This window comes from Lontra canadensis, unplaced genomic scaffold, assembly GCF_010015895.1.
Source record: "Lontra canadensis isolate GAN:19392208 unplaced genomic scaffold, GSC_riverotter_1.0 scaffold10, whole genome shotgun sequence".
Lineage (NCBI taxonomy): Eukaryota > Metazoa > Chordata > Mammalia > Carnivora > Mustelidae > Lontra > Lontra canadensis.
In genome coordinates, this window is record NW_022631004.1 from 6,430,183 (window position 1) to 6,456,625 (window position 26,443).

At 34.8% G+C, this 26,443-nt stretch overlaps 1 protein-coding gene across 3 annotated transcripts in view; it reads left to right on the forward strand.

The window, feature by feature from the left end:
* Positions 1 to 26,443, forward strand: part of LRBA (LPS responsive beige-like anchor protein) — a 729,797-nt gene that overhangs the window by 327,320 nt on the left and 376,034 nt on the right. For all 3 annotated transcript variants that reach the window (XM_032855538.1, XM_032855540.1, XM_032855539.1), the window contains exon 37: positions 25,632 to 25,798. In XM_032855538.1, the coding sequence (XP_032711429.1) occupies positions 25,632 to 25,798 (167 nt within the window). The remainder of the gene's footprint in view (positions 1 to 25,631; positions 25,799 to 26,443) is intronic.

Here is a 26,443-nt window from a genome sequence, read left to right on the forward strand (position 1 = left end):
GTGCTGCGAGATTATGTTTGCTAATGTTTCATTTGTGATTTTTGCATTCTGTTCATAAGGTAAATTGTGTTTGTTTCTACCTTTCTAATCAGTTTTAGATATTTGGCAGGTTTTGGATATCAGTATTATACCTGCGTCACAGTATTTGGCAGGTTTTGGATATCAGTATTATACCTGCGTCACAGAAAGAATTAAAAACTTTGTGTGTTAGCGACTATCATTCTCAATTTAAAAGGGAAAAATGGACAGCCTTCCCTTTGAGATCAGGAACATGACAAGGATGCCCACTCTTGCCACTGTTGTTCAACATAGTACTAGAACTCCTAGCAACAGCAGTATGACAACAAAAAGAAATAAAAGGTATTCAGATTGGCAAAGAAGAAGTCAAACTCTCTCTCTTCGCAGATGACATGATACTTTATATGGAAAACCCAAAAGACTCTACCTGCAAACTACTAGAACTCATACAGCAATTCAGTAATGTGGCAGGATACAAAATCAGTGTAGAGAAATCAGTTGCTTTCTTATACACTAACAATGAAAATATAGAAAGGGAAATTAGAGAATAGATTCTATTTACTATAGTACCAAGAACCATAAGATACCTGGGAATGAACCTAACCAAAGATGTAAAGGATCTGTACTCAAGGAACTACAGAACACTCATGAATGAAATTGAAGAAAACACAAAAAGATGGAGAAGCATTCCATGCTCATGGATCAGAAAAATAAACGTTGTTAAAATGTCTGTATTGCCTACAGCAATCTATATTTTCAATGCCATCCTGATAAAAATTCCACAGCATGTTTCAAAGGGCTGGAACAAACAACCCTAAAATTTGTATGGAACCAGAAGAGACCCCAAATTGCTAAGGAAATGTTGAAAAAGAAAAACAAAATTGGGGGCATCACGTTGCCTGATTTCAAGCTTTACTACAAAGCTGTGATCACCAAGACAGCATGGTACTGGCACAAAAACAGACATATAGACCAGTGGAACAGAGTAGAGAGCCCAGATACAGACCACAGCTCTATGGTCAAGTAATCTTCGACAAAGCAAGAAAAAATACCCAATGGAAAAAAGTCTCTTCAATAAATGGTGCTGGGAAAACTGGACAGCTATGTGTAGAAGAATGAAACTTCACCATTCTCTTACACCATGCACAAAGATAAACTCGAAATGGATAAAAGACCTCAACATGAGCCAAGAACCTATCAAAATCCCAGAGGAGAACATAGGCAGTAACTTCTTTGACATCGGCCACAGCAACTTCTTTCAAGATGTGTCTCCAAAGGCAAAGGAAACAAAAACGAAAATGAACTTTTGGGACTTCATCAAGATCAAAAGTTTCTGCACAGCAAAGGAAACAGTCAACAAAACAAAGAGGCAACCCACGGAATGGGAGAAGATATTTGCAAATGACAGTACAGACAAAGGGCTGATATCCAAGATCTATAAAGAACTCCTCAAATTCAACATACACAAAACAGATAATCACGTCAAAAAATGGGCAGAAGACATGAGCAGACACTTCTGCAAAGAAGACCTACAAATGGCTAACAGACACATGAAGAGATGTTCATCATCATTAGCCATCAGGGAGATTCAAATCAAAACCACATTGAGATACCACCTTGCACCAGTTAGAATGGCCAAAATTAACAAGACAGTAAACAACTATTACAGAGGGTGTGGAGAAAGGGGAACACTCTCACACTATTGGTGGGAATGTAAGTTGGGGCAGCCACTTTGGAAAACAGTGTGGAGATTCCTTAAGAAATTAAAAATAGAGCTACCCTATGACCCTGCAATTGCACTCCTGGATATTTACCCCAAAGATACAGATGTAGTGAAAAGAAGGGCCATCTGTACCCCAGTGTTCATAGCAGCAATGACCACAGTCACCAAACTGGAAAGAGCCAACATGCCTTCAACAGATGAATGGATAAAGAAGATATGGTCCATATGTACAATGGAGTATTATGCCTCCATCAGACAGGATGAATACCCAACTTTTGTATCAACATGGATGGGACTGGAGGAGATTAAGCTGAGTGAAATAAGTCAAGCAGAGAGAGTCAGTTATCTTACGGTTTCACTTGTGGAGCATAAGGAGTAACATGGAGGACTTTGGGAATTGGAGAGGAGAAGTGAGTTGGGGGAAATTGGAGGGGGAGATGAACCATGAGAGACTGTGGACTCTGAGAAACAAACTGAGGGTTTTGTAGGGGAAGGAGGGTGGGGGGTTGGGTGAGCCTGGTGATGGGTATTATGGAGGGCACGTATTGCATGGAGCACTGGGTGTGGTGCATAAACAATGTATGCTGGAACACTGAAAAAATAAAGTTAAATTAAAAAAAAAAGATTTTGTGTGTTTTTATATGCTTAGTTTCAGTGCTAGTAGAAGTGGAATTGTTGACTTAAACATTTGGTAGAATTTTGGTGTAATTACTATGCTGTAGACCTCAACTGCCATTTTACATTTCCCCAATTTGCTGTATATCTCTACGTAGGTGTCTTCCTAATATGTAATATGTCTTCCTAATTTTGTCTAAAACATATGTATATTACTTTCTCTTCTAATCCTCTTTCTAGTTTTATTAACAGTGGTAAAATAGTATAGAAGTTGTAAATGTACTCTTTATTCTAGATGGTTAAACACTTTGGTAAAAATCTCGAGTTGCTGGTACTGTTGAAGAAGGAGCATTTGGGGGAATAAAAAATTGATGTCATGCTCTCCTTTCATTTTGCAGTTTTGAAACTTATGTCCAGTTTTCATTAATGCAGTGCATAATATATCACTACATGTGAATTCATCTTTTCATATCATCAACGATATTGTTATTGCATTAGTGTTCTGCAGCAAGCCATTTTCACAATATAGAATTAGTTTTAGATTTAAGTCAATACTGAAATGCTAGTCTGTGAAGATGCCTTTCAGTTAAGTATTATTATGAAAGAAGTTTTGTCATTATAATTGGTAAAATCAGCTGCATATAGTAATTTTTATGGATTGATTCCATTTTAACATTATGGTAGTCTAAGGCTCATTAATTCATTGGAAGTTATATTCTCACTTTAAGCAATCATAAATAATATAAATACATTGATTTTTTTGTGCTGTTGTTTTAATTTTTGATTAATTGGGTTGTAGTTGTGTAAAAGGTATAAGCACTTCTACATATCTATAATCCAGGTAACCCGAAATCTATTTTTATTGGTTTGCTTAGATTATTATGAAAATTAAAAATAAAGTGTCTTTTAAAAGTAGAATTCAGTACATCCCAGAAAGTTAAAGGGAGAGATCCTGATTTACAAAAAAATTTCATTTAGATCAACGACTTTTTCTGGTTTTCTTAACTCAAAAAAATTACACTGGAATATAATGTGCCAATAAAAGGTGGGGGACAAAGAACAGAAGAGACAATGTAATGAAAACAGTAGTATAAATTTAAAAAAAAATTCTTCAGTATCTTTCCTCTTACCATACCTCCCAAGGTAATGGTTTGGCACATAACTTTTTAGTTGCTCTACTGTAAATGTACACTTTATATATATTTTTTGTATATATATTTCACATATCCTATATATTCAACCAAAAAAGTGTTATTTTGAGTCAGTACTGCTCATGTTTTCATTTTGGTATGAACTTTTTTGAGAATATGACCTTGAGAAATTCAAACAAATATAACTAACATTTTACATATAATTTGGGGAGGTTTATAGATTCTGGCTTGAGAATGTCTTATATAAGAGTCTGTGTGGTTTGCATACATCACTTCTCTTATAGCAGTCATGTAATGGGGATAGAGGCCACCTCACTGCTATTTCTCTGCATTTTAAAATTCTAGATAATGTTATCTTCTTAGATACCTTGTGAGTGTTACTTATATCCATTAAAAATATTTTGAAATTATTTGTATCTACTGAGGGAAACAAACATTAGGTATTGACCCCTTTGTAATGGGCTCTGTTTCTTATTTTTGTTTGAATTCCTAACATGGGCTTTGAACATGGGAAGCATTCAATAAAGAATTGCTAAATGAATGAAAGTATCAACTGCTACATGATACAAGATTCATGAAGATTTTCATATTTAGTTAGCAAAGTCTGGGGATTCAGTCTTTTCCTGTGAGATCCTAGATTATTTTAGATTAATAAAATATTCTGTTCCTATTTTAGTAGAGGCATAACAAAAAGTAGTAATTCTTTTGTTGCTAATAGATTTAAACTGTTTTTTCTCTCTAGTTTTATTGAGATATGGTTGTCAAATATTGTGTATAAAGTGCATAACAGTGATGTTTTGATATATGATACATTGATACATTGTGAATAAGTACCACAGTCAAGTAAATTAACATATACATCACCTCACATAGTTACCATTGTGTGTGTGTGTGTGTGTGTGTGTGTGTGTGGTGAGAAAACTTAAGATTCCAAGTTTGCGAAATACATTATTGTTAATTATAGTCACCATGCTATACATTGAGTATCAAGAACTTACTCATTTCATAACTTAAACTTTATACTCTTCATTATTATCTTTCCTTTCCCCCACTCCCTAATATCTTTCCTTTCCCCCACTACCATTCTACTCCCTTAGTGTGAGCTCTGTTTTTGTTTTTAGATTCCACATATAAGTGAAATCATGCAGTATTTGTCATTGTGTGTTTGGTTTATTTCAGGTAGGATAATGTCTTTCAGGTTAATCCACGTTGTCTTAAGTGACTAATTTCCTTTTTGTAAAGCCTGAATTAATATTCCATTGTATGTATATGTGTGTGTATGTTTATATGTATGTGTATACGTATATATATGTAGGAGTGTGTGTGTGTGTGTGTGTGTGTGTATAATTTTGTTTATCCAACTGCTAGTAGATGCTTAGGATGTTTCTAATGTCTTGGCATTTGAAATAATCCTGCAATGAAATGTATTTTAGAGATAGTAATTTATTTCTTTTGGATATAAAGAGGTGGAATTACTGAATCATAAGATAGTTCTATTTTTAGTTTTTTGAGGAACTTCCATAATGTTTTCCATAGTGGTGAATTGTTTTACATTTCACTTAGGATGCACAACAGTTCCTTTTTCTTCACATCCTTCCCAACAGTTAATATCTCTTGTCTTCTTGATGATAGCCATTCTAACGGGTATGGTGTGAAATCTCATTTTGGTTTTGATTTGCATTTTCCTGTTGATTAGTGATGGTGACTGTCTTATCATGCACATCTTGGCCACTCATATATGTTCTTTGGAAGATTATGTATTTAAATCCTTTGCCCATTTGTAAAAATCAGATTATTTTTCTGCTACTGAATTTGGATAGTAACCCCTTATTGGGTATTTGGTTTGCATATATTTTCTCCCATTCTGTGGATTGCCTTTTCATTTTGTTTATTATTTGCTTTGTAGAAAACTTTTAGTTTGATATGGTCCTTCTCGTTTGTTACTGCTTTTTTTGCCCGTGCTTTTGGTGTTAAACATGAAAAATCATTGCCAAGATCTGTGTGAAAGAGCTTCTCCCCTATGTTTTCTTCAAGGAGTTTTATGCTTTCAGGTCTCATGTTTAAATAATTCATTTTGAGTTGTTTTTTACGTGTGGTGTAAGGTAAGGGTACAATTTCATTCTTTTGCATGTGGGTATTCAGTTTGTCGATGTTTTTGAACTAGCATTTAATGATGTATAAAGTCAGAGAATTTAAATCTCTGTAGTAATTATTTGCTGAACTTACAGTATGGTGGTTGTTATATATGTACTACAATACTTAAGTTTTCTAAGGGTTAAGACTTGCTTTTTGATTTGATAAATAAAAAACTCTCTAAAAATCCTGTGGTCAAATCTTTTTTTGCTTAAGAGGTTTGTAGTTTTTAGCTTTTATTTTATGAGACTTAGAGTATTGATTTAAATATTTAATTACATGTGGTCTGTAAAATTATTATTATGATCTGCAGTGTATGATAGAAAACATAGATTTGTGATTTGTCAGGACTAGGATTTAGTTTTGGTTCAGCCACTAACTTACTATGTAGTATTTTGGACCAGGTATTTAAATTCTTTGTAATATGGGGCTCCTTAAAGGTCATTAAGTATAACCCCAAATCCGGGGCTTATAATTTATTTGGTCCAGCCCCAAAGATGGGTACTAAATGGCAGTATTATTAGAGTTTCACCTATGTAATAATCTTGAAATTTTCCTTCATTCACTTAATTAAAAATAAATTTACAGTTGATCTTTGAACAACATGGGTTTGAACTGTGTGGGTCCACTTAAATCCACCTTTGAATTTTAGGGGTTGAATTGTTTGAGTTCTTTGTGTTTTAGATATTAATCCCTTATTGGACATATCATGTGCAGATAGATTCTCCCATTGAGTAGTTGTCTTTTTGTTTTATTGTTGGTTTCCTTCTCAGTGCAAAAGCTTTTTATCTTGATATAGTCCCAATTATTTTTGCTTTTGTTGACCTTGCCTGAGAGACAGATCCAAAATATCTTAAAACTCATATCCAAGAGTTTATTTCTTATGTTTTACTTTAGGAGTTTTATGGTTTCAAAAAAGTCTCACATGTAGGTATTTACTTATTTTTTTTTTATTATGTTATGTTAGTTACCATACAGTACATCATTAGTTTTGGATGTAATGTTCCATGATTAATTTGCCTATAACACCCAGTGTTCCATGTCATATGTGCCCTCCTTAATAGCCATCACCGGGCGAACCCATTTCTGCACCCCCGCTCTAAAACCCTCGAGTTTTTCTTTATGGTGTAAGAAAGTGATGCAGTTTCATTTTTTGCATGTAGTTGTGCAGTTTTCCCAAAACCAACTATTGAAGAGATTATCTTTTTTTCCATTCTATAGTCTTGCTTCCATCATAGATGAACTGACCATATAAATGTGGGTTCATTTCTGGTCTCTCTGTTTTATTTCATTGATTTGTGTTTTTGCATTTGTGTCATTGCCATAGTATTGTGATTGGTATAGCTTTGCAGAGTACTTTGAAATCTGGGATTGTGATATCTCCAGCTGTGTTCCTTTTTTTCTCAATATTTCTCTGGCTATTCAGGGTTTGTTTGTTTGTTTGTTTGTTTGGTTTTTTTTTTTTTTAGTTGTATACAAATCTAAGTGTGTTTGTTCTAGTTCTGTGGAAAATGCTATTAGTATTTTGATAAGGAGGCATTGAATCTGTAAATTGCTTTGGGTAGTATGCACATTTTAACAATAATTCCAGTCTATGAGCATGGTATATCTTTCCATCTATTTGTGTCGTTTTTCATTCGCTTTTGTAGAAGATTTTTGAAACTAAACCTTAAATATATATTCTTTCTCTTTATTTTGCTCTTTTATACTGATTTGAAATCTTTGTTTCCATATGCATGTAAAATTGGTAGAGTTCAAAAGAAGTCTGAGCTGTTTAATAATTGAATTACAACTTTTTTTTTTTTACATGTGTGTCTAGTTTTTTATCTTGTATTCCCATTACACAATTGAATTCCCCATTTGTCTTTCATTTAGTGGTTGAAATTTAGTACAAATGAAATACTGTGATACTGTTTTTTCTACTGTTTATTTAGGAGTGAGAGAGAGAAAGAGCACAACAGGGGTGGAGGGGCATAGACAGAGAGAGAGAGAGAGAGAGAGAGTCTTAAGCAGACTCCATGCTCAGTGCAAATCTCAACACAGGACCCGATCTCACAATGCTGAGATAATGACCTCAGCTAAAATCAAGAGTCAGACACTTTATTGATTGAGCCACCCAAATGCCTCTGTTTTTTCGAGCTTTTAAATTAAACCTGTAATAATGAGGCAATGCAAAGTATTTTTTCCTTCAAACTCCTATTTGTGCTTTCCTGTTTGTCACCTTTCTGCTTCTTTTAACTTTATCCTCCTCATTTTTGGCTTTTATTTAGCTCTCTCATCTTAAAATGTTAGTGTGAGACTGATAGTTAAAGTTAATGAAAACTTTTTTGAATCTAAGGATGATACCATTCTATTTCCTGTGTGATTCTGCATTAGTAGTGATTAATGCACCCCATTGTCTTGCCACATTTCTTTTTTTTAATTATTATTTTTAAATTATTTTTATTTACATATAATGTATTATTTGTCCCAGGGGAACAGGTCTGTGAGTCATCAGGCTTACACATTTCCATAGCAGTCACCATAACACATACCCTCCAATGTCCACAACCCATCCACCTTATCCCTACGCCCTCAACCCCCCAGCAACCCTCGATTTGTTCTGTGAGATTGAGTCTCTTATGTTTTGTCTCCCTCCCGATCCCATATTGTTTCTTTTTTCCCTTCCCTACTCCCCACACCCCCCTGCCCTATCTCTCAAATTCCTCATATTAGAGATATCGTATGATAATTGTCTTTCTCTGATTGACTTATTTCGCTCAGTGTAATACCCTCTAGTTCCATCCACATTGTTTCAAATGGCAGGATTTCATTTCTTTTGATGGCTGCATAGTATTCCATTGCATATATATACCATATCTTCTTTGTCCATTCATGTGCCGATGGACATCTAGGTTCTTTCCATAGTTTGGTTATTGTGGACATTGCTGCTATAAACATTTGGGTACACGTGGCTCTTCGAATCACTACATTTCTGTCTTTAGGGTAAATACCTAGTAGTGCGATTGCTGGGTTGTAGGGTAGCTCTGTTTTCAACTTTTTGAGGAATCTCCATGCTGTTTTCCAGAGTGGCTGCACCAGCTTGCACTGTAGTTTAAGAATGATCCCCTTTCTCTGCATCCTCGCCTACATCTGTTGTTTCCTGACTTGTTAATTTTAGCCGTTCTGACTGATGTGAGGTGGTATCTCACTGTGATTTTGATTTATATTTCCCTGATGCCAAGTGATGTGGAGCACTTTTTTATGTGTCTGTTGGCCATCTGAATGTCTTCTTTGCAGAAATGTCTGTTCATGTCTTCTGCCCATTTCTTGATTGGATTATTTATTCTTTGGGTGTTGAGTTTGCTAAGTTCTTTATAGATTTTGGACACTAGCCCTTTATCTGATATGTTGTTTGCAAATATCTTCTCCCATTCTGTCGGTTGTCTTTTGGTTTTGTTGACTGTTTCCTGTGCTGTGCAAAAGACTTGGATCTTGATGAAGCCTCAATAGTTCCTTTTTGCCCTTGCTTCCCTTGCCTTTGGCGATATTTCTAGGAAGAAGTTGCTACAGCTGAGGTTGAAAAGGTTGCTGCCTGTGTTCTTCTTAAGCATTTGATGTGGATTCCTTTCTCACATTGAGGTCCTTCATGCATTTTGAGTCCATTTTCGTGTGTGGTGTAAGGAAATGGTCCAGTTTCATTTTTCTGCATGTGGCTGTCCATTTTTCCCAATACCATTTGTTGAAGAGACTGTCTTTTCTCCGTTGGACGTTCTTTCCTGCTTTGTCAAATATTAGTTGATCATAGAGTTGAGGGTCTATTTCTGGGCTCTCTATTCTATTCCATTGATCAAGCCACATTTCTTTCTTTCTTTCTTTCTTTCCTTCTTTCTTTCTTTTTTTTTTTTAAGATTTTATTTATTTATTTGACAGAGAGAGATTACAAGTAGGTAGACAGGCAGGGAGAGAGAGAGAGGGAAGCAGGCTTCCTGCTGAGCAGAGAGGCCGATGTGGGACTTGATCCCAGGACCCTGAGATCATGACCTGAGCTAAAGGCAGCGGCTTAACCCACTGAGCCACCCAGGTACCCAGCCACACTTCTTTCTTGATGTATCCTTTGCATGATTAATTTTGTCATTTTGTGAAGAGATGGCTAATTAATATATCTTGAGGCATCATAGCTTAATAATGAAGCATTAGAATGATATTTCTCACCTTAGATATAGCCTTTACATGCATTATAGTTTTGGGCATCTTTCTAAAGCTCTTTATTTCTTCAAAAAGCCAGGAATAGGGAAATGTAATCTTGACAATATATATCATTTTTAATTGTAGCTTTTGTATTATTTTCTTTGCCTGGGATAAAAATTTTGATAAATAATCATGAATGTGATAAAATACTAGCATAATTAACTGAGGGTTATAGTCCTTGTAAATGTCCAAATCACTATATTGTAGCAACTTGCTGATGAGACCATGTTATTATTATTTTTTTTTAATTTTTACTTATTTGAGAGAAAGAGAGCATGAGAGGAGAGAGTCAGCAGGAGAAGCAGACTCCCCGCTGAGCAGGGAGGCTGATGTGGGACTCGATCCCGAGACTCTAGGATCATGACCTGAGCTGAAGGCAGTCACTTAACCAACTGAGCCACCCGGGCACCTGAGACCATGCGATTATTATGGTGCAATTAATATAGCTCTGACTTTCTAGTGAGATAACCTAGTCCCTTAACCTTGGCTCTGTCATTTACTAGCTATGTGAACTAAGGCACCATTGCTTCATCTTAAAATCAGGATAGTAATTGTACCTACTTATAGTAATTTTGATGAGTAGTTGGGATTTGATAAATGTAAAGCACCTATTACTGTAAATTCATATTAAGTGTATAACAACATAGCTAGTGTTGTCAGTATCAAAGGGAGAGCATTTTTTTCTATTCTAAGTAATCTCCGGGAATATCCAAGGAAATGCTTCCATGTCCCACAGTACATCTGGAGCTGTCACCTCTGCCATAAGGCTCGATCCAGGCTACTGCTCTGTGGAGTCCTGAAAGTTACCTCTTACTATCATACAAGTGGCTATTCTAGGAATGAGTTGCTGTTTCCTTATCGTTTTTTGCTCATTGTATCGGCATAGGCTTTTCCTTTTCTCATTTATAAGCTTAGCAGTGATAGGAGAATATAACAGTGCAGAAATGGAAAATAAAACTCGGTGAAAGATATTGTATCTCCTGGAATTCACAGGTAGTGGTTTTGCTTAGGATGTTTTCTCTTGACCTTTTCTTATCTGACTGTCTAGCTTTGTCCCTTTGCCATCTTGCAAGGGGCTGATTCAACTCTTCCACAGAGAGAGCTCCTTTGACAGTATTCCCTCTTCTTAGAATAGTACAGACGCACCTGCCTCCAGTCTTGGAGAGAGGAGAATATTGGTTGTTCTTCATTCTAAGGTTCTCCTTTTTTTGCCCAAAGTTGATTGGTCATGTGACCATCACATTTCTTAAGGGAGATGCCCAACCCATTTTAACATATATATTCTACAATATGTTCTGTACCTGAACTATGCAATCACATTTCTCAGTATATTTCCAGAGTCTGGTGTATTCGGTTTGAAGTGCACTACTTTTAGAGTTTGTTTTTTTTTTTTTATTTTTAGGATGCGTTTTCGCTTGTCTCATTTTCAATTTCAGTTTCTTGATAACTAAAATTAACTTAAATAGCTGGGTCACAACATTTTTTGCTCTCAGTTTTCTGTGGGAAAGTTTTGTACAAACCATATGCATACCTATATGCGGTATAAATATACATACATACATATTTTTTAAAAATCTTACATTTTATGGGGCATCTGGGTGGCTCAGATGGTTAAATGTCTGCCTTCAGCTCAGGTCATGATCTCAGGGTCCTGGGATCAAGCCCCACATCTGGCTCCTTGCTCTGTCAGGAGACTGCTTCCCCTTTTCCCTGGGTCTGCTGCTCCCTCTACTTGTGCTCTCTCTCTGTGTCTGATAAATAAAATCTTTTTAAAAAGTAGAAATAAAAATCTTACATTTTAGAGTAATTTGTGAAACTGAAGGAGTTACCATTTTTTAAATTTTTTTTTAATTTATAATTTTATTTTTTATGAACATATATATATTTTTTTCCCCCAGGGGTACAGGTCTGTGAATCTCCACGTTTACACACTTCACAGCACTCACCATAGCACATACCCTACCCAATGTCCATAACCCCCCCCAACCCCCCTCCGCCCAGCAACCCTCAGTTTGTTTTGTGAGATTAAGAGTCACTTACGGTTTGTCTCCCTCCCAATCCCAACTTGTTTCATTTACTCTTCTCCTACCAGATTAACCCCCCATGTTGCATCTCCTCTCCCTCATATCAGGGAGATCATATGATAGTTGTCTTTCTCTGATTGACTTATTTCGCTAAGCATGATACCCTCTAGTTCCATCCACGTCGTCGCAAATGGCAAGATTTCATTTCTTTTGATGGCTGCATAGTATTCCATTGAGTATATATACCACATCTTCTTTATCCATTCGTCTGTTGATGGACATCTAGGTTCTTTCCATAGTTTGGCTATTGTAGACATTGCTGCTATAAACATTCGGGTGCACGTGCCCCTTCGGATCACTACGTTTGTATCTTTAGGGTAAATACCCAGCAGTGCAATTGCTGGGTCATAGGGTAGTTCTATTTTCAACATTTTGAGGAACCTCCATGCTGTTTTCCAGAGTGGTTGCACCAGCTTGCATTCCCACCAACAGTGTAGGAGGGTTCCCCTTTAGGAGTTACCATTTTTGGTGCAAAGGAAGGCCACTTTAAGGCAGTGCTGCCGTGGGTTGAAAATTTTAAATAATGCATCTTTAGCTTTTGGTAAACAAAACAATGTTGCTAGGAACTCTATTAAAGGTGAGAAGCTAGAAAAAAACAAAGGAACTATAGCATAGATATGATCAAACTCAACTACGAGCAGCACTGATCAGTTTAAATCCAAAATGAAAAATACTTTTTTATAACTTCCATTATATTATAATAATGTAAAATACAGTCTTGATAGAAGACTAGGCCTCTTACTGCTATTGAAAAATCTCTTCTAAGAAAAGATCTGAATATATTTTTATGGATATATCAAGTCTCTATTTAAGCTTTCAATTTATATGTTCTGCTTGTTTTAACCGCTGACCAAATCATGTGTTAGTGTAAAAATTGCCTTTTCTTAGTGAATTTTAAATTAAAGATAGAGAAGAAAATAAGCTAACTTTAAAGTCATCATAGTGCATTTCATTTACTTATCACTTAAAAATTGTGCACATGAAATTAGAATTTGGCTTTTGTTATTTGTGGGTTATTAGTGTGCAAAGTAAAGCTCTGAATATAAGATCAGTTATTTTATCATTAAAAGGAAGATGGAGTTCTTGAGTCAATAAAAATAGTTTCCTTCAATTTATCTGTTATACTAGTGCTACTTAGATATGGTGTGCTGAGCAAACTGTTTATAACTAGTCCACTAGTCCACAAAGAGATTGAGTACAGAAATTAAATAAATATTTGGAACTTTTGTAGCTCGAATGTCTGGGTTTGCCAGAATATTTTTTGAAGTGTCATTTTTTTTATAAAAGTATAATAAAAAGTGGTTCTTCATTATAGATGGCTTGATAACAGTACTTAAAAGCCAGTTCATATCCAGTTGTGTCATTTTGAAGTAGTCTATATTAGCAGTACATTTGAAGAAAAACTTATAGCAGTCTAACAGTATTCAGCTAAGTGATATAGTTAGCAGTACTCAGCTAAGTGATATAACTATATGTGAAATGATTTATATAAACCTTTGGGGAAGAATTTTCTTTTAAGGAAATAGTAAAAATATATAGGCACCCATCGTCTTTTAGGGTTCCTAAACCCAATTCTAAAGTGGAAGTGGGGGTCTACCCCCAAACCCAAACACTTCTTAGATAGGAGGGTGTCCAAGAACTCAACCCAGATCTGACATGACACTGTACCCAAAAGTAGCATCATATTCCACAGGTTAAGGGTTTAGTTATATAATACTTCTTCCCATTCTCTACTTCATATCCAAGCTCCAGGCTGCTATCTGGGCTTCTGATTAACTGACTACATTTTGGAGGTTCCAAATGGCTCCATTTTAGGTTTGATTAATTTGCTAGAGTGGCTCACCGAACTTGGGGAACACTTACGTATTTTTGCCAGTTTATTAAAGGATATGATAAAGGATATGAATCAATAGCCAGACGAAGAGATATGTAGGGTGAGGTCTTGAGCAAAGGAGCTTCAGTGCTTGTTAAGGTTGGAGCTTGGTGTGAGGGACCCATCTGGCTCTTCAAGATTTGAAGCTCTCTAAAAGAGACCCAAAAGATGTACTTTTGGGTTTGTATGGAGGCTTCATTTTATAATCATGTTTGACTAAGTTATTGGCCATTGGCCGATTCAATCTTCATTTCCTTTCCACTTCTAGGAAGTCAGGGGAGGGGTGGGAACTGAAAATTGAAAAAACTTTAATCACATGGTTGGTTTTCTTGGCAGTCAGCCCCCACCCTATGGTCGGGTCCAAAAGTCACCTCATTAACATAACGAAAGATACCTTTGGAACTCTCAACATTTAAGAAATTCAAAGAATTTTAGGAGCTGCAAGCCAGGGACTGTGGATGAAGACCAAATACATATTGTAGTCATCCGAATGACCAGATATACATGTCATACAAATTACAATATTGCACAAGGAAAATATAAGCAAGTGTATATTAGGGGATTTAAAAAGGAAGGGCTGTGTTAATTACATGTCTTATTCTGTTATTCTTTTTAAAAAGTTACTTACTCCCCTTCTCTCTCTGCCTACTTGTGATCTCTCTCTCTGTCAAATAAATGGATAAAATCTTTAAACAACAACAACAACAAAAAAAAAGGGCGCCTGGATGGCTCAGTGGGTTAAAGCCTCTACCTTCGGCTTGGGTCATGATCTCAGGGTCCTGGGATCGAGCCCCATATCAGGCTCTCTGCTTCGAGGGGAGCCTGCTTCCCCTTCTCTCTCTGCCTACTTGTGATCTCTCTCTGTCAAATAAATGGATAAAATATTAAAAAAAAAAAAGTTACTTACTGGGACACTTGTCTGGCTCAGTCATTTGAACATCAAATTCTTGGTTTCAGCTCAGGTCATGATCTCTTGGGGTCATAAGATCAAGCCCCATGTTGGGTTCCACAGAAGGCAGGGAGTCCACTTGAGATTCTCTCTCCTCCCTCTGTCCCCAGCCCCACTTGTCCACTTTCTCTGTCTCTCTCAAATAAATAAATCTTTTAAAAAAATAAAAAGGTATTTATTTGAGCTTGTTCTCTTATTTTCATTGCCTCTTCATTTTGCTGTATTTTATATTTTCTATCTTAAGCCCTTCCTTCTTGGTGAACAGTTTACTTAGGCTTTCATTTCTCTGTAAAACTCTCAGATTCTAAACAGTTCTTTCTTGCTCCTCCCAAATATACTATATATACCTCTTAGCAGTTCTCTCATATTGTAATTATATTTAATCCCTTGTTTCTCAACTCCAATGACATGCTGGAAGAAAGAACTGTTTGCTGTGTAATTTGTTCACTTCATGACTAAGCCTATAATAAATGTCAGGTGTTACTATATGCCTGGCAAGTTCTAATTGTTTTCATGTCTATTTTTATTTGATCCTTCCCCAAAACATATCATGTTATATCCTTTTTTATATGAGGAGACTGAGGCACAGGGATTTAAATAATTTGCCTGTGCATGAATGTGTCAGAGCTGGGATTTAAATTCAAGTTGTCTGGCTCTACAGTCTGTGTTCTAAACAATAGTGTTAAGTATGTTTTTTATAAGAATGAATCATTTTTTTGTCTTTTGATTTTTTCATGTTTGTTCTTAAAATACTTTAATTTGAAATTTAAGTGTAAGTCTTAGCTGTTCGTAGTTAGTGTGTTTAATTGTGATTAGCCTAATATAATTGAGAGGCTCTAGTTCTGTATAACTTAAATAATCTATTAGGTAATTATGTTGAGCTAAAAGATGATAGAATTTGCTTAACATCTTCTAGCTCTTGTGCAGATTAGCAGAAAGACTTTGAAACTCTCAATTTTTCCTCCATGTGTGTATGTATTTGTGTATAATTATATAATCTTTTGCAATGATATATTTCTATCTCATGTTATGATTTTTAAAAATGTAATTACTTGGGTTTAACCATATCTGTTTAAATTCATTGTTAATTTTATTGATCACAGGTAATAACGATACTTTATTTACTTGTATATGATATATGCAGCCATTACATGAAATTTGTTATTTACCTAACAATTTTGTGATTTTTTAATCGTGAATAACTCTAATGAGGTAATGAAATAAAATAATTGAATAAAAACAATATTGTGTGTGTGTTTGACACAGAAATGAAAACTGTAATTCTCTTAGTGTTGACTTGCTTTTACAAATGACATGTAGAAGCATTTTAAAACAAGTTTTTTATTATCAGAAGTCTAAATTAAATAAATCCATATTAATCTCCAAATTATTTTAAAATGTTGTTTGAAGACTGCAGTTTGTTGAGATAAGAACCCAACACATTTTATCCAGTCCTTAAAACAATAAGAAATCATAGAGATATTTTGATAAGTGTTCTGCCTGTTGTAACCTTGAATGCTGTTATGGGTGGTGATGCTGTATTTGTTTCAATGGCTTAGGCTTTTTCATGCTGAGAGAAATCAATACTTTGAGGCGTTGGATGACAGAGGAATCACTTCAGAATTAAAGGTGGCTGTCACACATTGTCTTTGGTTGACTTTCCTTTGCTGTTGAGGTTTTTAGGCTTTCATTTTTCTAAGTCTTTTTCAGGAGCCTTTCTAAGATTCCTGTGGATAACTTTTTTTTTTTTTTTTTTTAACTATTAAACTGTTAATCTGAGCTAAGGGATCAAATACAAAGACCTTCAAAAGTCAAATATTGAAAAGCTTCTTTACTTGTCCTTTAAGTCTTTTGCCCTTTTACATGATTTCCAATGAGATAAGTAATTGATAGTGTAAGAGATTTGGGGGCAAATTGGGAATTAAGGTAGTATACACTTAAAGGTGTTTACCAGTAGGTGTGTTTAGTTAACTAAAAATATAATACCCTATGTGTAGCCATGAGAAAGAAAGAAGGTAGAACTGGATCTCCTGATATGGAATGATCTAGTTTGGTTTCATTTATATGGGAACTATGTATTATTATTAATAGTGATTACTCCTGTAGAAAAACAACTAGCCAGCTAGGGAGGAGGTGGAAGCAAGAACTTTCTTTTAATTTCATATGTCATTACTTTTTTATTTTTAAAAACAAGTATATGTTTCTTAAAAAAAGTTTAAATTCAAAATTTGTAAAACCAACACACTTAAGTTGCTTAATTAATATTGAAGGCTTGTATAATATTTTTAAATATTTTAACTTTGAACTTTTTAACTTATTTTTATTTCATAATAATATGCAGACTTAATGAAAATTTGCTTTATAATCTGTTTCTCATAAAACATACTGAAACTTAACTGTAGAAACAGTGTGCATTTAACATTAATTTACTTCATTTTCTTGATACTGAAAATGCTTCTGAGAAGCACTTTATGTGTGTTTATCCAGTCATAACCCCTTTTTGCCCCATTGAACTAAATACTGTTTTGATTTTATGGAATGACTTTTTTACTTTTGTTTTCCACTCAATACTTAAGTGTGTTTCTTTTTTCTTTTTTTCTTTTTCTTTTTTTTTTTTTAGGTTCCTCTTTTTAAAATTTTTTTATTTTTTTATTTTTTTAAATTAACATATAATGTATTATTAGCCTCAGGGGTACAGGTCTGTGAATCGCCAGGTTTACACATTTCACAGCACTCACCATAGCACATACCTTCCCCAATGTCCATAACCCTACCACCCTCTCCCTACCCCCCTACCCCCGGCAACCCTCAGTTTGTTTTGTGAGATTTAGAGTCGCTTATGCTTTGTCTCCCTCCCAATCCCATCTTGTTTCATTTATTCTTTTCCAACCCCCCAAACCCCCCATGTTGACTCTCCACTTCCTCATATCAGGGAGATCATATGATAGTTGTCTTTCTCCGATTGACTTATTTTGCTAAGCATAATACCCTGCAGTTCCATCCATGTCGTCACAAATGGCAAGATTTCATTTATTTTGATGGCTGCATAGTATTCCATTGTATATATATACCACATCTTCTTTGTCCATTCATCTGTTGATGGACATCTAAGTTCTTTCCATAGTTTGGCTATTGTGGACATTGCTGCTATAAACATTCAGGTGCAGGTGTCCCTTCGGATCACTACATTTGTATCTTTAGGGTAAATACCTAGTAGTGTGATTACTGGGTCGTAGGGTAGCTCTATTTTCGACTTTTTGAGGAATCTCCATGCTGTTTTCCAGAGTGGTTGCACGAGCTTGCATTCCCATCAACAGTGTAGGAGGGTTCCCCTTTCTCTGCATCCTTGCCCCCATCTGTCATTTCCTGACTTGTTAATTTTAGCCATACTGACTGGTGTGAGGTGGTATCTCATTGTGGTTTTAATTTGTATTTCCCTGATGCCGAGTGATGTGGAGCACTTTTTCATGTGTCTGTTGGCCATCTGAATGTCTTCTTTGCAGAAATGTCTGTTCATGTCCTCTGTCCATTTCTTGATTGGATTTTTCTTTGGGTGTTGAGTTTGCAAAGCTCTTTATAGATTTTGGATACTAGCCCTTTATCTGATGTGTCATTTGCAAATATCTTCTCCCATTCTCTCGGTTGTCTTTTGGTTTTGTTCACTGTTTCCTTTGCTGTGCAAAAGCCTTTGATCTTGATGAAGTCTCAATAGTTCTTTTTTGCCCTTGCTTCCCTTGCCTTTGGCGATGTTCCTAGAAGAAGTTGCTGCAGTTGAGGTCGAAGAGGTTGCTGCCTGTGTTCTTCTCAAGGATTTTGATGGATTCCTTTCTCACATTGAGGTCCTTCATCCATTTTGAGTCTGTTTTCATGTGTGGTGTAAGGAAATGGTCCAGTTTCATTTTTCTGCATGTGGCTGTCCATTTTTCCCAATATCATTTGTTGAAGAGACTGTCTTTTTTCCATGGGACATTCTTTCCTGCTTTGTCAAAGATTAGTTGATCATAGAGTTGAGGGTCTATTTTTGGGCTCTCTATTCTGTTCCGTTGATCTATGTGTCTGTTTTTGTGCCAGTACCATACTGTCTTGATGATGACAGCTTTGGAGTAGAGCTTGAAGTCTGGAATTGTGATGCCACCAACTTTGGGTTTCTAAGTGTGTTCCTTTTAGTATTTTAATTTTTTTTTAAAGATTTTATTTATTCATTTGACAGACAGAGATCACAAGTAGGCAGAGAGAGGCAGGCAGAGAGAGAGAGGAGGAAGCAGGCTCCCCGCGGAGCAGAGAGGCCGATGTGGGGCTCGATCCCAGGACACTGGGATCATGACCTGAGCCGCGAAGCAGAGAGCCCGATGTGGGGCTCGATCCCAGGACACTGGGATCATGACCTGAGCCGAAGGCAGAGGCTTTAACCCATTGAGCCACCCAGGCGCCCCAGTATTTTAATTTCTTTAACAATTTTTGAACTTGATATAAATGGAATCATAAAGTGTGTGTTTAGATCTGGCATTATTCAACATTATTTTTGTGAAATTTGTTCAGTTTGTTACATTTTCCTATTTTATTTTCAGTGCTATATGCCATACTTTACATGAATAGATGATAGTTTTTCCTAGTGTCTCTACTGTTGATAGGTTGTTTCCAGTTTTTAATTGTAATGAATAGTGTGATTTTGACAATTTATAAGTCCTTGGTGTACATGCTTATGCGTTTCTGTAGGGTACACTTACTTGACTGTATTTATTTTTTCAATTTTAATAGATATTGCTGTAGTGTCTTCCAAAGGTGTGTCTCAATATCAAAATGTAGCTATTTCCATAAAAAATTATCATAAAAAATTGACAAGTACTTTTTATTTTAGTAGTTGTGTAGAGGTAACCTCATTGTGTTCTTATTTGGATTTTATTTACAGATGAAGCTGTATATTTTTTCTCCTGCTTGTTATATTTTTTTTTAAAGTTTTTTTTTTTTGTTTGTTTTTGTTTTTTGTTTTTGCGATACCTGTTTGTCTCTTACCTAGTTCCTTATTGGTTACCTGTTTTTTTCTTTATTGATTTGTGGAGGATATTGACCTATTTGATAGATGTGCAGATTTTTTTGATATGAATATTTTAACTACTTTCTTCCCTGTCAGTACCTTGCCTATTTACTTTTTAAAAACTTCTTAAATAAACATTATTAAAATATAGTTTGTATATAATAAAACATTCCTTTTAGATATATACTTCAATGAGTTTTGACAGTTGTATATACTTGTATATATATACTTGTATATACTGTCATAGTCAAGTCACAGAAAATTTCTGTCATCTCAGAGAATTCCCTTGTGATTCACTGTGGTCAGCTCCTCTTCACATACGTACACCCAACCTCTACAACTGCTCATCTGGTTTTTGTTATTGGAGATGGTTTTATATTCTCGACAACTTTGTATAAGTGGAGTTATATAGTAGGTTCTGTAATGTCTGGATTCTTTTGGTCACCGTATAGTTTTTGATATTCATCCACGTTGTGTATATCACTCATTTGTTTCTTTTTAATACCAAATAGTATAACTTTATCCATTCATGGATAGGTGGATATTATATCATTTCCAGTGTCTGCCTCTTAAAGCACTTTGGGAATTTTCATGCAACATAGTTTTGTGAAAATGTTTTCTTCATTTTGAGGAAATACATAGGAGTGGAATTGCTAGGTGGTGTTGTAAGTATATTTTTAAACTTGAAAGAAATTACCAAACTGTTTTCTAAAGTAGTTGTGGATTTTGCACTCTAACCAGCTGGATACCATTTGTTCCACATTTTTGCCAATATTTGATACTGTCTGCCTTTTAAATTTTGCCCTTCTACTGGGTATATAGTGATAGTTTATTGTGGTCTTTATTTGAATTTCCCTGTTGACTAAGCATCTTCTCATGTACTTATTAGTCATTTGTATATCTTCTGTGAAGTGTCTCTTCAAATCCCTTGCCCTTATTTTAAATTGGCTTCTTTGCCTTATTAATTCCTGGGAGTTCTTCATATGTCTTTTAGGAAAATTATTAGCTCGATGTATGGTGAATATTTTGTCCCATCTTAGGGCTTATCTTTTCATTTGCTAAATAGTATCTTTTAAAGACAAGATTTTATAAATTTTGGTATAGTTTAATATATCAGATTCTTTATGGTTATGAATTTCTTTTATGGTTCTTTTTATGTCTAAGAATTTCAGTGTGAGAATTTTCTGCCTACCACAGGGTCATAAGATTTTCTGCTATATTTTCTTCTAGAATTGTTACAGTGTTTATATCTAGATCTTCAGTTCGTTTTGAATTAAACATTTTGTTTATGGTGTGAAGGTTAGACAAGTTTCTTTCTTTCTTTCTTTTTTTTTTTTTCCTGTGAGTGGCCAGATATTTTAGTATCAGTTGTCAAAAAATTATTCCTTCTTGATTTAACAACTTAAAGTCTTCTTAGTTTCACATTTTATAACATTATACAAACAATTAAATTCTACAGTTTTCTTTTTCTTAGGTAAAACTGTTTTGTCATTAATTGTTTTCTTTTTGTATAAGTATACATATGTTTGAGAATCAGCTTGTCAATATCCATAAGAAAGGTGAAATTTTTATTTTTTACTTATTTTTGTTTTTTCATTATTTTTTAAGTAGGCTCCATGCCCAGTGTGGAGCCCAACACAGAGCTTGAACTTAAGAACCCTGAGATCAGGACCCGAGTTGAAATCAAGAGTCAAATGCTTAACTGGCGGAGCCATGCATTCACCCCAAGGCTTTTAATCTTTTATTTAAGATTGTTTTGAATCTATAAAATCAGTTTGAAGAGAGAAGGTGTTTTGACAATATGGAGTTTTAAAATCTATAAACATCGTCTATTTCTCTACTTACTTAGTTTTTGTTAATTTTTGTTAGCAATGTTTTATAAAATTTTCATTGTAATTTATTTTATATTTTAATGCTATTGTAAATAGTATTGTTTTCACTTTCCAGTTCGTTATTGTCGGTATGTAGACATATAATTATTATTATATTGACCTTATATCCAAGAAACCTGTCAACTTAGAAGTCTTATAATTTTTCCAGAACCTTTAGGAGTATTACATACATGAATGTCTCTACAAATAAATATGTTATTCCTTCTATTCCAAACCACTTTTTATTTCTTTTCTTTTTTTAAAGGATTATTTATTTATTTATTTGACAGAGAGAGAGAGATCACAAGTAGGCAGAGAGGCGGGCAGAGGGAGAGGTGGAAGCTGACTTCCTGCCAAGCAGAGAGCCTGATGCGGTGCTTGATCCCAGGACTCTGAGACCATGGCCTGAGCTGAAGGCAGAGTCTTAACCCCCTGAGTCACCCAGGCACCCTATTTATTTTCTTTATCTCTTTTGGAACTGGTTAGGACCCTGTTACAGTATTGAGTGGAAGTCGTGAGAAAGGAGACATACTTGTTTTATCCACAATTTTAACTGAATGATCTTCATAGATGTGCTTCCTGAGGTTTAAAAAGTCTCTATTACTAGTTTGGGGAGTGTCTTTTTGTTTGTTTTTTAAAAATCATGAAATGCTTCTGGGTGTTGTAAAATGCTTAAAAAAAACTATTGAGATTATATGTTTTTCTCCTTTTTTTGTTGTATGATGACTTATACTGATTGATATTCAAATATTAAATCAACCTTGCATTCCATGGATAAACTCTTCTTCATCATGATGTATACTTTGTGTATAGCTGAATGCTAATGTTTTGTTATGGATTTTGTGTTTATTTACACAAACTAATTTTTAGTTTTCTATTCCTGTAATACAAATTGCATTGTATTCCTTAGCTTCTACCATATGAAAAGAGTTTAAGATTTTTGTTATTTCTTCCTTAAATATTTAATATTTTATAATATATAAATGTATACATGTAACATACATACATGCAAAGCTATACATTTTTCTTTGAATTTGTCTCACCCAGTTGCCACAAATTTTTGTAATTTTGTTTGTGATTTTTATCTTTGATCCATAAGCTATTTGGAGTTGAAATGCTTAATTTTCAATTATTTTGGAACTTTTTAGATTTTTTAAAAAATCTAAATAAATATATAAAATAAATTTTATATATTTATTTGACAGAGAGAGGGAACACAAGCAGGGGGAGTGGGAGAGGGAGAAGCAGCCTTCCCACTGAGTGGGAAGCCCCATGTAGGGCTCAATCCCAGGACCCTGGGATCATGACCTGAGCCGAAGGCAGACGCTTAACAACTGAGTCACCGGGGCGCCCCTTGAAATTTTTTTTATTCTATGTCTTCTGCTGAAGAATCAAGAGGACCTGTATTTGTATTTCTGTCTTTCTCAATAACTTCTTCTTCTCTAGTAGTTTGTCCTTCAAGTTTCTAACTTACCTTCTCAATAGACACCATTAAATTTGTTTCATATACAAAGGCTATAGGAGAAATATATTTTCTAAGTCTTGAAAATGTCTCAAGGATAGATGGGGAATAGCCTAAAATCTGAGGGTGTCTGGAATATAGGATACATAGGAAGGCATAAAGATAATATACCACACTGCTGAATTATAAAAGGACACATGGTCTTAGCTAGTAAAATTTGGTCCTAATTGTTCATTATTTTAGGTAATCACATACTTTTTAAGGTGTAGGGTATATAAATGTATCTGTGAAATGTCAAATTCTTGAAGTAATTCTGGGACTGTGGGAAAGCAGTTATAAGATTATTTCAAGAACTGAACTATAAACTAATGATGATGTTTTAGGGCAGTGGTAAGAGTGATAAGTGGTAAGAGGTAAATGAGTTTTGTTGAAATGAAATGGTGAGATATGAAGAGAAGGAAAATTGAGAAGTCACAAATGACAGAAGTATAATAGCATGTTTGGGATAAAGTTGGTAATTATATTTTTGTATATTTTGAGTTTTAGGTGCTTATTGGATAACTGGAGATTATCCTACAGGTAGACATATGGCCTGAGAGTTCATGGAAACAGCTAGGGCAGATATGAAAAATTTAAAAGATAGATCTAAATTAATAATAGGAAGTGATGTGTGAGTAAATGATAATGCCAAGGAACATTTGGCAAAACTTTAAGGAAATGCCAGGATTTCATAATGAGGAATAATAAAGGACAAAGTTTGACCATCAAGAAGTAAGCGATGACAAGAGGAAGTATCCTAGTAAGAGGAATCTGCTTCATTTTAAATTCATTCCTCTGAGCTTTCATGTAAAGGACAAATAATAAAGTTTGGTAGAGATATAACATCTGGAGGGAAAGACCAAATATGATACTGTTTTATGTATTCATTTACATTTAAAGAGCTGGAATAGTCACTTGAGTTATAAATGGCCGATCTAAATTGTTTCTGTCTTCAGTTATCACTTTATCTGCAAGTAAGTGAATTTCTTTTATGATGTAGGTTAGTCTTATATTTATTAATTCTATGGTAGTGTCTTAAATTTCTTAAGTAGTAATCAAATATATTCGAGTTGTTAGTTCCCAAGATTCCTACTTCTTTTCTTTTTAGAGTCTGATATTTTTGTTAAGTTTCAAATATTTTTGTGGTCATTATTGTGATGTCATCTAGTTTACGTGTTCCTTAAAATAGGAAAACAGAAAAGTTGATGTGAAGTAAAACTGAGTGAAAATATTAGGCTTGGCCCTTGATTTTATTGATAGATGATTAGGATTTCTTGGGGTCCCTCCACTCAACCTTTGGCCACAAGCACATACACATACACATATTGCAAATATATACTCCACCAATTATGTAACATGCGTTTGATCTTGGAGCAAATATTCTTCATCTCTTGTTTACTTTGAATGATAGGTCTTACAAAGAATATACTATTGGTTTTTAATAAGAACATGTTCAAATTACAATTTAAAGATATTTTAAAAAATAGATACAAGTTCATTATATCTTTACAAAACATTCTTGTTTGGTTTCCTTTTATCATGTTTTAAGGTCAGAATGTGACTCTAATGTTCCACAATGAGACAGAGATTGATAATCGGGAAAGAATAGCCCTTTAATGTGATTTATATCTATAGATTTTATGTCAGATATGAAAAGTTGCTGTTTAAATTGTAAAGGAGGATCCATTAAAGAACACTTTAAGCCATTTTACTATTTAGCTTACTTTGGACTCTTCTGTTTAGAATTATGCCTTTTCAATCAAAGTTTAATGACTTACCAAATGTTTCCAAAGTAAATTTGATAGTTAAATTTGTGTAATATTAATAAAGAAAAAATGGGCTATTCAATAATTTTTTTTTGCTATTTTTAGTCCTGTTTAATATGAATGTATGTGGTGTTGGGGCAATATGGAATCCAGTAATTTTCTAATTTTCATCAGTAATTTTAATTTCCTCTTACCCGGTGAGGTTAGACAAGACAGGTTATGGATACAGTAGAGAATGTTGAAGGTATAAAAATTCTTCCTGAGTGCCTTTCCCTGAGTCAGTTTGTCACTGTGGGTGTGATTATTACCCTTCTTGGTGTAGAACATTCTTCCTCTAAGTCACTTCACCTGGAGTGCTTTGTAGCCCCCTTCTTGCCACATTACTTGGTAATGTGGACCCCTGAATCTTCATATGATTGGCTTCTTCCAATTATTTAGGTCTGCTTAAAAACCACTTTTGAGTGTGTCTTATGAATGACTTCAGAGTAATAAATTCTTGTGGGATTGTTATGCTGAGGGTAGTAGATCACTAAATCTCAGTCAGTTCAGTTAATGAGGGATATAAAAATAATTTTAAAGTTTAGGTTGGTTCATTTCCCGTTAGAAAGAATTTCCTGGTGTGTTGTAAGTTTTTTCCCGTATTTTTATAGTACTAATAGATGTTTCTTTTTTCCTATCCAAGTCACTGTGTGCCCAGTATTCAGCAGACAAACGAGAAGATGAGAAGATGTGTGATCATCTGATAAGAGCAGCTAAATATCGGGACCATGTGACAGCAACTCAGCTAATCCAGAAAATTATCAACATTCTCACAGACAAGCATGGAGCCTGGGGAAATTCTGCAGTGAGGTAAAGGGAAACCTTTAGGATTTGGGCACTGATTTTCTACAGAAGGCTTAGGTTTAGATAAATAGCTCTGAGTATGATCAAGGGCAGAAGAAGAACAGAGTAATTTAATTTTGTACTTTATCATCTACCATGAATGAAGGGTAGAAGAAGGGGGTAGGAGAAAATTAGTGTGGGTACAGTTAGGGATCTTTATCCATGTTTTAGTTCCCTCAACTACTACTTCTTTTTTTTTTTTTTTAATTTTATTTATTTATTTGACAGACAGAGATCACAAGTAAGCAGAGAGGCAGGCAGAGAGAGAGGAGGAAGCAGGCTCCCTGCTGAGCAGAGAGCCCATTGTGGGGCTCCATCCCAGGACTCTGGGATCATGACCTGAGCCGAAGGCAGAGCTTTAACCCACTGAGCCACCCAGGAGCCCACCCTCAACTACTTCTAAAGGAATATTTGTTCATATTCTTTTCGAAGTTAACTTTTAAGGGAAATAGTTAATATAAGCTATTTTATTAGCTAAACTTATATCTGAATTTGCACAAATACAATATTTAAAGAAAACCTTCCCTATTTTGCACTTCTGAGTTTACAACACATAAAACATTTGAAAACATTACTATGTGTTCTTTTGAACTGCCTTGCAAATTGTAAGAC